The 12382-nt window shown below is 35.8% G+C and overlaps 2 protein-coding genes across 2 annotated transcripts; one reads left to right on the forward strand and one right to left on the reverse strand.

The window, feature by feature from the left end:
- Positions 1-1496: 1496 nt before the first annotated feature.
- Positions 1497-4580, reverse strand: LOC117412051 (U6 snRNA-associated Sm-like protein LSm3). The gene is made up of 4 exons (XM_034020017.3): positions 4458-4580; positions 3766-3876; positions 3332-3427; positions 1497-1657 (listed from the first exon to the last, which is right to left on the reverse strand). Exons 1-4 carry the CDS (start codon positions 4476-4478, stop codon positions 1577-1579), a joined length of 309 nt encoding a protein of 102 aa, XP_033875908.1. The 5' UTR covers positions 4479-4580; the 3' UTR covers positions 1497-1576.
- A 769-nt stretch (positions 4581-5349) lies between these two features.
- Positions 5350-12117, forward strand: LOC131697730 (gamma-glutamyl hydrolase-like). The gene is made up of 9 exons (XM_058988781.1): positions 5350-5591; positions 6632-6746; positions 7137-7187; positions 7639-7723; positions 8067-8205; positions 8687-8793; positions 9454-9544; positions 10078-10215; positions 10532-12117. Exons 1-9 carry the CDS (start codon positions 5474-5476, stop codon positions 10651-10653), a joined length of 966 nt encoding a protein of 321 aa, XP_058844764.1. The 5' UTR covers positions 5350-5473; the 3' UTR covers positions 10654-12117.
- The last annotated feature ends 265 nt before the right edge of the window (positions 12118-12382 follow it).

Below are 12382 nucleotides of genomic sequence, written 5' to 3' on the forward strand. Positions count from 1 at the left end.
GTTCCAACGTACATTATACATAAAATGTTCTGATTCTATATTTCCCCCCCCATCAAAGGCCAAGGGTGTACAAGATGGATATTTTGCAGAGCTTAGCCAAAAAAGTAATATTTACTATGAAAGTTGTTTCACCTTTAATAGAACTATTATGGGTATATTTACAGAAATGAACTTGTCTACTGCCAAATAAATATTTATTTTTTATTTATTTTTTTAACATGACCTAGAATAAAGATGGCGCTCAAAGTTGCAAAATCAAAGTTGCACAAGTGGATCTGCCTAGGATTCGATACAGCATTAGACAAGTTAATTTCTGCAAATATTCCATTAAAGTTTTTGAAAACATAGCCTTCAGTAGCAAAAAAGTAACACACACGCTAGCACTTATTTCAAGCCCAGTGGAAGACCCAATACTGGGTTAAAATAAAAATAAAAGCAAATTTCTTTCACTTTTATAAAGTAAGATTGTTCAGCTGAATGGCTATTACATGTTCAGTCAGAAAAAACAAGCTAAAGCATGAAAGTAAAAGGTAGTTAAAAACAAGTCAAGCATACCAGCTGTATTTGCATGCAACAGTATCTCACACACGACTTGCAAAATCATAGAAACTTTCGTAAAGTACAGTGCTGCTGTGGTGAACCATTGGCAGAAGTGAGCAAAATAAGCATTTTCCTGTTATAACTTGCAGTCCAAGGGGCATAAACCGTGGTATGCTGTCGTTGCAATTATTCCGAGCGGTTTTGGGACCTGATGCTCCAATAGCGAGTTATCGTTTTTCTATAAAAGTGATTTTACCTGGCATATGCTTGCTTTGAGCTTATCTGAAGAATCTTCCGTTCTGCGATTCAAATCATGTCACAACGTGACCTTTCAACGCTGCTAGCCTCACCTACTCAAAGTCAGGTAAATTCAGATTTTGAGAAAAACTAACTGAACTCAACAGCCACCCTCCTGCAACTGTGATGTGTGAAGAATTCAGTTTAAACCTAAAACAACAGTGCCCTCTGCTGGTCTATTCAAGGTGACTGTTGTAGATGTTACTACAGAAACTAAAGATCTTACAATTGTTTTAAAACAAATGTACTGTACTAGGAAATAACAATGAAGTATATTTAAGAGAAAAGAAACATGTTGCTTATAATTGCAAATAGATTTTTAAAAACCTGCACACCAGAAAAACAGTTTGTAACCCTGAAAAATCCCCCAAATAACAGATCACCTGATATGGTAAACAGCTATATAATACAAATGTTTGGAACCTGATCCAGATTATGCAAATAAAACTATGAGCGCATCACCATCCAAAAATAAAGCCCATTCTTAGATACATTAGTCTGTTAGGCAACTTCTTTTTCTGAAATAAAAGGACAGCTTTGTAGTTTGTTTTTTAGGTTTTTTTTTTATATTTCTTTGTTCTTATGGGAAAGTTGATTGCCTCCAAAATACCAAAAAACAAAACCTCAATTCAAGAAATGTTGGGTTACATTTTTCTAAAAAAAAAAAAAAAAAAATTCCACTCCCAATGGGGAGCACAGTTCAACAAGTTGGATCCATTCTCTCCCAGGATGTGTGCATCTAGCCAACTCTCAGTGGAGGAGCTACCAGTACTACACCATCCCCTCGAACAAACAGCATTGGGATGTTCCTCTTTGTGGACTGGAAAAGAAGAGAGAAACCTTTATCAAATGCATATCCTATAGTAAAACTTGTCTTTCTGACAGTTATCTGACAGCTTATTTAGCTTCAGCACCTTTCAGTCCCAAACACAGTGTTCTAAATTAAAATGCATTGAAGACATTGAAAAAGACATCCAGTCAAAACATTTATCATTTCATTTAGTTTTTTAGTATTTCTTAGTATTGTAAAACAGTATTTTTTTTACTTCATTGAACTGCCACCAGGGCATTTTCACAGTGCAGTACCGCTAGTCTACACCCGGACACACAGGAGCAGTATGCACTACCCAGTACAGTAGTTGTCAGTACCACACCATAGGCTATGTACTCTAATACAATTTGCATATTACCGGTATGGCAAAGTTTTGCAACACCTCTAGAATACTAGGATGCAGACAGAATTAAAAAAACCTACAGTGGTTTGCAAAAGTATTCACCCCCTACCAATAATGTCACATTTTGTTGAATTACAAACAATGTATGCACAGTTTTTCAAACAACCTTTTTTTTATTAAAAGCTGTTAGATTTCGAAATGTCACATTTTTCAATTTGTGGAAAACTACAAAGCAATATGTAATTTCAATACATCAACGTAACATTAATAATTCTATAGGGCATGATGCTAAACTTTTGGTCATAGCTGTAATGCCCCTCATATAATCTACTAAATAAAAACACTGGTTTGTTTTTCTGTCATCTATATGCAGGTGTATGAAATGAGCGATCTGAGCTTAGCAAAGAAACATACAATATGTTGCCGACAGCAAGTAGTCTACTACTAAAGTGTTAGAAAATAGCCTTTTACAGCCAGTTATTTAGTAAAAATAGTAGTGAACTAAAGAAATAATTGAAAAAAGGCAGGAAGGATGCTTATCAGGGGCAATGTACAACATACTGACTTGCCTGTCCTTGTATGAAATATGGGAGGGATCAAACTTCAGGGTGCTTGGACACCTTCGTAGACAACAATTTAATTCATAATTCTTCCTGACAAACACGTGTTGTCAGCACTTGGCTGTGATTGGTACCCCGCGGCAGCCAGAAAAAAAAAAAAAAAATAAAAATAAATAAATAAATCGCTCTGTATTCAATTTCAGCGTTACCGCTCAGCATCACCGCGGGACTAGCGGTATCGTCCCGCGCTGATCTGTCCAACACCATATTAAAGCAATGACAGCGATACATGCAGCAAAATGCCTTGCATGTCTGTCCCTGGCTTAAGACGGGTTAAAAAACAAAACAAAAAACTAATCATCCGGGTGCATTGGAGGCCTCAATGGGATCTAACCTGTAGTAATTTGTATTTGATTATATCCTGATATAACTATCACTGACACTTATCTGCTCCATTATTGAATCAAATTTTGTCATATACTTGTACTTGCTACAACCAAGGTCATCATATTTTATCTTGCTCTTAATTGTATTAATACTTGTACTGTGATTCTTGAAATGTATTTTTGTTTACGACTATTAGTCGCCCTGGATAAGGGCGTCTGCTAAGAAATAAATAAATAAATAAATAAATAATGGATGGCACTAGTTCTATTCAAACAGGGATTAGCAGAACACATAAATAAGAACTAAACTGAAGCCCAGCTATTAACATTAAAAAGATGGTATAAAAAAATGAAAGATTTATTCAAAACTTACTTTATAAATTTCTTCATACGTCTCCTCATCAATTTCTACTGTGGTCACAGTCTCTTCAACATCACCCAAGATCATATTCAAGTGCTGATCATAAGCCTGCAATAAAAGAGAATTTAGCTTAATGCAAAGAAATATTTCTTTCCTAATTTAACATGCCAATCTGGGGGTCAAATCTCTCAAATTATGCAATATTTGGATTTACAGATTTTATTTTTTCTGCTTCCATATTTGTCTTCAATTTAAAGCAGTGCAATTACCATGTCCAGTTTAAAAGACAATCCTTGGTATCAGTTTACAATATTCATCCCCAGTTTAACTCCCTGTACACTATTTTAACAGAGAATCAGTATTCAGGTAATATTCCTTGTCATTCAGTCAATAGGCCTTCATCTTTTGGAGATTTGCAGATTGATATTGTTATTTACTGTACTTACGTGTAGCCTTCCTCTGAGCTCCCTGTCATTTCGCATTTTCACATAAATGCGCTCATCAAGACTAAGCCTGATGAGATCCAGCGGTTCCTCAACAGTGTTGGAAGTCTGTTGCTAAAAACAACAACACAAAAGAGGACATAATCTTGTAAGGTCTTGTGTACATATAATCTCTATTTAAATACTTTAATACAGCACTGAACTACAACTCACAACAGGTCAAACCAACTCAAACAATAAATCTGAAGTTTACAACGGTTTCTCTGTAGTTATTATAATATTACGTACTATATGTTATAATACAAACGGTACCTGCTGTATTGAATTACAGAATTCAACAGCGGTACTGATCAGTTAACATCAATTCACTCAACAAAAGCATGTATCCGTGTATTATTATCGATACTGTAATTTTACTCAATTCATATTTTTCCACATACAAGTCTTCCAAAAGTAAACTACATATACAGATACAATTACAAATACATAACATGTGTGTAGTTTTTGGAAGCTCATTAACCCGCTTCAGTGGTGTCATTCATTGGCAATAATAAAACACAAAAACAACGTATTTCCAAACAAGTTAACCATTTTTGAGTTTCCATATCAGTTTTTTTGTTTTACATGACACAAAATGTAAACAAAATGTATTTGCCATTTTGAATAAACACTTGAAATAAAAAAAAATTATTTACCTGCTCTACTTCGTCCGCCATCTTTCAAATCACAAAAGGAAAACCTCGCGGGATTTTATAAAGTTAAGAGAACGGGATTTAAAACAACGCGTCTGTAACGCAACACAGTCCGCAGGCGCAGTAAGCGTTCTGAAGCTCCCAACTTGTGGCAGATGTTATTGGGTCTATAATTTTATTTTATTATTATTGTGGGCCGAAATAATAATTATTGTTAGATTACCCCCCCCCCCCCCCCCCGCAGCCATATATAAATATACTAAACAGGAACACGTCTAGTTTTTTATTAGCACATATGCTATAGAAGTGTATTTGAAATTGAATTATTACTAAAATGTTGTGATTTTTTAAAAGATGTCTGGTATATTGGACGTATTGTTCAAACAACCTCACAGATATTGGACATTTGGTCATTCGTATTCAGTCCATTCTAATTCTTTCAAAAACAGGTTTAAACTAGTTTATTCTTGTTTCATTCATTTGCTCTAGAATAAAATTATAAATAACAGACCATGGCATAAAAAAAGAAAAGTGAAAAGAAAAATGAAACGGACCATGTTTAGTATAGCGAACCATCTCTCAACAGCTTGACTTGAGATTCCAAAATGCATTCAATTCCCATAAACATTATTGGAGAGCATTATGCGTATTTGTCATTGGTCCTCAATAGGTTGCATTGTCACGTAGCTTGTGCCCCCAAAAAGGACCGTGACAAAACGACAAATGTACTGTATGTGCGCACTTATGTATCAGTGTATGTACTCTGGTTTCTACTTAAACACACTTCCGCTTTGGAAAAGGTTAAATAACGTATCTGAATATTCAACAGCACACTGCTGTACGACACCGGAACTCAGAGTCAGCGACGCATCGTAAGGGATTTGCAAAGGTGGGGTGACAGGGTGTGCTTGTCATAACGGGATGATGCTGTTCTTGTTTAATCGCGTTTTAACCATATTTGATTGACTGTGTTGTCAGGATTCTTTAAATTAGAACATTTCAAACAACAAGCATTCGCTATGTGTTCGTCTGCTTCAGTTTTTTCTGTTGTTACTAGTTTTACCTTTGTGTTGTGCTGTTTTCTCCTGCCACAACCAGTGTACCCTTGCATCCGCCTCAACAACAGACCCATCATAGGTAAGTGAGATTCACACTATTCAATCAATATGTCGTGTTCTTTACCGTACCGTCTAACACAATCAACAGTCAGGAAGGAAGACTTTCATTTCTTTCAGAATTTAATTTTGTCCAATGACATAAAAAGGCACCTGTACCGACGCCATACGCACATATGTCAATAAAGCCAGTTATGCTACGTAGTACAGTCTTCGACAAAAGCTGACACCCTGCACGTATAATAAGGTAATTCAAGAAAACATGTTAAATATAAGCCGTTAGAGAGCATTAGCCACTAATTAATACGACAAAGACCAAAACTGTTTAACAAACAATCTTTATATATATATATATATATATATATATATATATATATATATATATATATATATATATATAGTGTTCATGACAGAAGTATCGGTACGCCAGCTTTACTATGTGTCCGCCTTTTGCTTTTATTACAGCTTTCATTACAGCATCTTGTTGGTGAAATATGTGCCCATTCTGCCTTCTATATTTCCTTCAGCTTAGACAGATTGGATACACAATGCATGCTTGGCTGCAGCTTTTTTGTGCACTATAAATCCTGGTGCTTTGAAATTGCTTTTGTATTTTTAAAAAAGATTGTTAAACTACCAGAAATTGTGTATTTTGGTCTTTGTCATATTAATTGGTAGCAAATGGTCACTAAATGTATTTAATATGTTTTCTTTCTTTTATTAATTTATGTCTTCATTTATTTTTTTTATATTTTGGCTCACTGCAAACCCCCCTACACACCACCACTTACAGTATAAACATCCCTGTTCTCTTGCCACACCTATAGGAGCATGACGTATTTATTGGTTTTTTCATCATGAGTTTGAAATCAAAGGGTTAAAAAAGAAGAGTGGCTGTTCTTTCATTTAATGCTTGTCTAAAGGCTTGCCAAGAAAGAACTGATGTAAGGTATTGACGTTAGGGTTGAAGCAACCCCCCCCCCCCCCCGAGCTGTAATGACTCCACTCAATAGAGGGCTTGCTGTCTTGTAACACTTCTAATTAATCATTTGTGTTCCTGAGGGATCCTGGCACAAGAAAATCAAAAGAGCGACCTCCACCCTCAGGGGATATCTTACATTGCTGCTTCATATGTGAAACACCTGGAAGCAGCTGGCGCTCGAGTGGTGCCTGTGAGGTAAGGATGTGACACTTGTGTGTTCTGACCCGCAGTGTAGTGAGCATACCACGATCAGTAAGCTTCTCATTCCTTCAGTCTGTAGAATGGCCCATGAAGGCATCACTCTTGCATTACGCATCATGACTCAAACTGGCTTGCAAAAGAGAGATGCAGTTTTAAAATGTTAAATAATGTCAGTCGTGGAAATTTCATATCCAGTTAATCAAGTGTTTTTTGTCCATTGTAAATGTGACAGCGGCACTGCTAAAGTTCTTATTCTTGAATTATACATGTGTTTTTTATTTATTTATTTTATTTTAATTTTCACCTTTTATATTGGTATTTAAGCCACACTTAAATCTGTGCTGGAGGAACATTCACTCAAACTTTGCTGCCCTTCTTCCACAGAATAAATCGTACAGAGGATGAATATGAAAAACTTTTCTACTCCATAAATGGGTATGTGTTTCATTTCAGAATATATAACTTCAGGGAGTTTTATTTTCATTTTTATTTTTTGAGCTGCTGTGTTCTACAGTCATCTCTTTACCACATTACTCCATCGGTTAACCTTCTCTTTCTGCTTCATCCACAAACCACATTGTCTGTACTGTACATTCCCTATAGGCAGTTTAAGCTGTGGGTACTCAAGCTGCAACCCACATTGAAATCAGCTTGTCAATATGCCATTCTATAAGGAAGCTCATGCAACTGGGACTAGTTGTTGCAGTAGGAGGTGGTCATGATATCTTTAAGCCATGTAATAGCCCAGGAAGGAGGAAGTTAGGGGATTGCCTCAGTTATATAGTAACAGTTGCAACTACAGCCAGACCACAAGAGTGAACATTTTAATCATGTTATGCTGTTTGTATGGCTGGGTGAAGTTAAAACGACTGTCCATTGTTTTCAGGTTGTTGCTACCAGGAGGAGAAGTGGATATTGAAAGATCTGAGTTTGCCAGAGCGGCGAAGATATTCTATAATCTGGCAATAAAGGTATTTTTAAAATGTGTTTTAGAACATGTTTGCACTGCGACTGGCTCATCTTAATACACCTGCCCCTAAGTGTTTAACATTTTGAATGCATTGTTATCTTATGCTTCAGCCATTTCCTGCTAGATATTTGACTGGAAGTTATTTATTGAAAGTACAATTATCAGTTATCTACAGTTAATGACCACTGGATATTAATGCAGTGGATTGCCCAGGCTGCTTGAATGAAGTTGTCAATATGTGGTTTATAACTTATGTTTAAATTGCAGATCTATAATTTTGTAATTCACAAAGCATTTACCACTGTGCTAAGCTGCCACAAAGCTGTTTTTTTTTATTTTCCTAGGCCAACGATGAATCTGACTACTTTCCAATCTGGGGAACATGTCTAGGATTTGAGCAGCTAACAGTTCTCACCAGTGGCAAAAATATTCTTACTGTAACAAAAACAGAAGGAGTTGCTCTCCCGTTGACATTCACTCAAGGTTTGACCTAGGGATTGCACTTACTTGAAATGTGGCACAGTTGCATTACGTTGCTGTCATCTGCACTGTATAAAAGGCAGCTCGTTGGTCAGGTCCATTACAGACAACCTGCTGATTTGCCTCTGCAGCAAGAGCTTATGGCTGGGAGTCAAGAATTACAACAGCACGCCAAGCAAATGGACATCACATTAAACCGCATATAGACTGAACACAGTAATTCCGGGTCTAATGCTCTGCCTAATGATTAAAAACAGCTAAACTCATAACACTGATCAACACATTAGCTTTTAGTTTTACCTAAAAAATAAAATAAATTCAAATTAAAGGTGTAGCTGATCTTTTTTGGCATCAATCCAGGATGTGCAATTTTAGTTTATTTGACTAAAATACTTCCCTTATCCTTTATTGTAAAAGAACAAATTAAAAAGGCCAACAAGTTATTTGTTTTTAGTATTAACATGTCTGTTGATTCTTTGTTTAGCTGCCAAAGAAAGCAGGCTGTTTAAGACGTTTCCCAAGGACTTGTTACAAGCGCTGTCTACAGAGAACATCACAGCAAATTATCACGACTGGAGCCTTTCTCTGCGGGTGAGTACAACATTTTTGCCATAATTTCACACCAATAATTGGTACCCTAATTTCCTCTTTGGTTTAGGCTTATAGATTTGGATATTTAGAAAAGCACTTGGATCTACATCCACCAACAAAGAGTTTCACGAGACGTATCTGGGATTTTTGTGGTGAAGTTTTTTTATATTATTTTATATTGACACATTATTGAACACTGGGCCAGATTATCATCGTCTTCTGATGCAGAAAAATGTCAAAGATCATCATTAATTTCATCTAGAGAGCAGAATGGCCTCTCCCCTTCAGGTAGGGACATCTGTCAGTAACCAACCACTTTCTTCCCCTAATCACAGACTAGTAAGATGCTTGACCCTGTAGACATTGATGAGGTGAAGTGCATCAGATTTCCTGGAAGGCAAGATCCAAACTGATAACTTTATTTTATTTAGTATAGTGCCAGATGCCATGCTTTAAAATTAAAATAGATGTTTGCAGTGCACCATATGTTTCTTTCGAAGCTGCACATTTGAGACCTATATAGTGAAAGCATGTGCACGGCAGGTAAGATTTATGAAATAATTTTGTTGGCTACAACCACTTTAAAATGTCCCTCTTTGGTAATAGCTGGCCACATTCCTGCAATGTGTTTTTCTTATTGTTTGTATATCTTCTCTACAGAATTACACCAACAACAATAAGCTACAAAGTTTCTACAAGATTCTGTCAACCAACACAGATGGACATACAGAGTTTATATCCACAATGGAGGGTAAATGGGTTTCTTTCAATTGGTCTGTAGATTTGTGTTCTTTTATGCCTTGTAATCCCTACCCCTATTTCTAGTACATCTTTGCTTTTCTTGTGGGTTACCCCTGCTAAAAGCAAAGAATGTATTCCAGCCTTTAATTCACATTGCATGTTATTGTTAAAAAAAAAATTGCATGTTCATTTTATAAAATAACCTTGAATTATGTTTGGATCTGTTTTTTTCAAATTTGTTCACCTTTCAAAAAAAGGGTGGTATAACTAACATGAAATTCTTTATGTTCAAATGGATGCCTAAATATTTACTTTTTATATATAGAAAAAGCATGTCAGAGAATTAATGCTAATGTAAATACTGTACATATGTAATACGTACATATGGTCAGTTCAATAGCAACCATTAATCAATGCTTGTGCTGATGAGGGTTCAGTGAAAATACGTTTTCAACATAGAAGAGGGACAAAATGTGGATCATTAAAAAGCTCGGTGGTTTTATATGCACAGATTTGATCTAACTATTGTTTTGTTTCTTGCAGCTTATAAGTACCCTTTCTATGCTGTCCAGTGGCACCCGGAGAGGAATGCTTTCGAGTGGGTGCAGAAGACAGGCATGGCTCACTCCCCTTCTGCTGTGAAAGCATCATTTTACACAGCCGACTTCTTTGTAAATGAAGGTATCACCTGTATTGTAACTGCCAGTGTTTTTTAATAGACCCCCAGGTTTCCACGTAATTTTGTTTTATCAGGTCTTAACTACTTGATGTAGTCTCTTATGGTTTTGCCTGGCTTGACTTTGGAGTAACCAGTTTATTACGCAGTCTTTCTAAATCTTTATTCACTGATTTTGTTTTTTTTTCCCTAAAACAATAAGACACACTACAGGACCCTTAAGTGAAATGCCTGTGTAGTTTAGTTCCGGTTTGGTAAATTGGTTTTGCCTTTTTTAATTTGAATAGCCTTCTAACAGATTCCCTGTTCTTCACGTTACAGCCAGAAGAAACTTCCACCACTTTGCAACTAAGACTGAAGAGGAAGATGCCTTGATCTATAACTATTGTCCGTCTTTCAAGGGGCAAGACGTTGCATTTCTGCAAAAGTATTACTTTGATTAAAACCCCTTCTCTTTACATAATCATTCCAGTGTAAATCTATATACCTTTTGTTCTTGTTTTCATTCCTTTTAAAATGGTGTTACCAGGGGTGTTAGTTACAATACTTAACTATAATTAGAAACCTCAGAACCTTCATCCAGCAATGAAGAAGCGCTGTTGCAGGACACTACCACTCAGTAGATGACCGTCGAACAGATTAAATATTTAGCTTTAAAAAACAAACTAAACAGAAGGAAGGCATAACATTAAAGTAAATCTGTACATTTACTGGTTTGTAATCGCAATACAACCCTAATCGTCAGGCATTACCTTCCTGACATGGGTAATGTCCTCAAATCAGGGTTCTGTTGCTTTATTAACACATACTGTAGTGGAGGCATGCATCATAGACACAGCCCTATTAACACACAGCTAACCCAATCAAGACAAAAGTTCATATTTATCTGCTGCACTGTGGTTGTCATCTGCTGAGCAGACTAGTTACCAAACCCCTAGTTGTGAGGAAAGACAATGGACAGAATGCTCTGTTCTATAAAGAATACTGACCGCTGAATGTCCCCCTTTGAGGGGATTCACTGCTGCCACTATTGTATAGTAGGACTATAAAGAAACCTGGGAATAAAGTTAGGGAAGCATTTTAACCACAAGTCTTTGTCAATATCTTTCTTGTTGGTATACAAAACTGACAAAATAGACATTGGTCTATTATTACTGTTTTTTTTGTTTTTTTTTACAGAGCTGTATCTTTTATGATTGAGTGATTAACATTATGGATGCAATTTAGTAAGCTTTCATTTCAAATATATAAAAAAGTGGCTATTTTAGATTTTGTTAAATGTCATGTCTATATTAGTTAATCCTTTAATCAGATTTTTTTTATAATTTGAAATTCCTTTTAATGCAATTTGATAGAATTGGAGAAGAGCAAAGTTACAATTGAAACATGATTATGTAAAAAAAAATCTAATCTAGAATTTAAAGCATATATTGTCATTAGTAAGTTCTTACAATCAGTATTTATTATAAGAGTTTCAAAACTTATACCTATTTAACATGCATGAAACAAATGAAAGATACTAATCAAGCATGCACAGTTTTGCTTGTCTCATTTAATTGGGTTGCAAACTCATGAAACCAGTGTGGTATTGCAGTAAAATATTGTACAGTGCTGTGCATGTGGTTATTAAGCTTGCACATTCCACAACCATGGCTGTATTCCTAAAGCTTTCATTGGAGCCCTTTGCATTTACCTGCATGCAGTAAATAAGAGTTGTAATCTGCTACTAAAGGCAAGTACCATTTGAGAAGGTTTGCAAATTCACATCCATTTGTCCACACACTAAACACATCGTTTTGACATTGTATTTATAAAACAAACTTGTGTGTAAAGATTTGGTGAATTAAAACCAGTTGCAAAAAAAAAAAAAAAAAATCCTAGAGATGAACCCTTCTGTAAAAACGTTAGGTATTTTACTGTGTCTTTTCTATTGTAATACTGCAATAAAGTGGAATGTCAGTGGCTACAAGTATCTGATTAGTCCTAATTGAGATCTGTTATGTTTCTCCATTCTTCCTTAAAACTGAACATGCATACTGGTGAAGCATTTTCTATATAAATGTTATGCACGTACAGGATGTAGACACTACTTTTTGGAGGCCAGTGTGTATGTACAGTATTGGGGCATATTATGGGTCTGCTGGTACCTGGATTGGAGGTGAAATTTAGTTC

Source organism: Acipenser ruthenus, chromosome 16 (assembly GCF_902713425.1).
Source record: "Acipenser ruthenus chromosome 16, fAciRut3.2 maternal haplotype, whole genome shotgun sequence".
Classification (NCBI taxonomy): domain Eukaryota; kingdom Metazoa; phylum Chordata; class Actinopteri; order Acipenseriformes; family Acipenseridae; genus Acipenser; species Acipenser ruthenus.

What these genes read in the sequence shown, in the direction of transcription:
- LOC117412051 (XM_034020017.3), bottom strand. Translation starts at nt 4,478, where the DNA reads ATGGCGGACGAAGTAGAGCAG. An exon ending in TGGCGGACGAAGTAGAGCAG is followed by an intron (nt 3,877 to 4,457) that starts GTAAATAATTTT and finishes TGTTGTTTTTAG; the next exon opens with CAACAGACTTCCAACACTGT. An exon ending in AGCTCAGAGGAAGGCTACAC is followed by an intron (nt 3,428 to 3,765) that starts GTAAGTACAGTA and finishes CTTTTATTGCAG; the next exon opens with GCTTATGATCAGCACTTGAA.
- LOC131697730 (XM_058988781.1), top strand. Translation starts at nt 5,474, where the DNA reads ATGTGTTCGTCTGCTTCAGTTTTTTCTGTTGTTACTAGTTTTACCTTT. An exon ending in CTTTTCTACTCCATAAATGG is followed by an intron (nt 7,188 to 7,638) that starts GTATGTGTTTCA and finishes CATTGTTTTCAG; the next exon opens with GTTGTTGCTACCAGGAGGAG. An exon ending in GTTTATATCCACAATGGAGG is followed by an intron (nt 9,545 to 10,077) that starts GTAAATGGGTTT and finishes TGTTTCTTGCAG; the next exon opens with CTTATAAGTACCCTTTCTAT.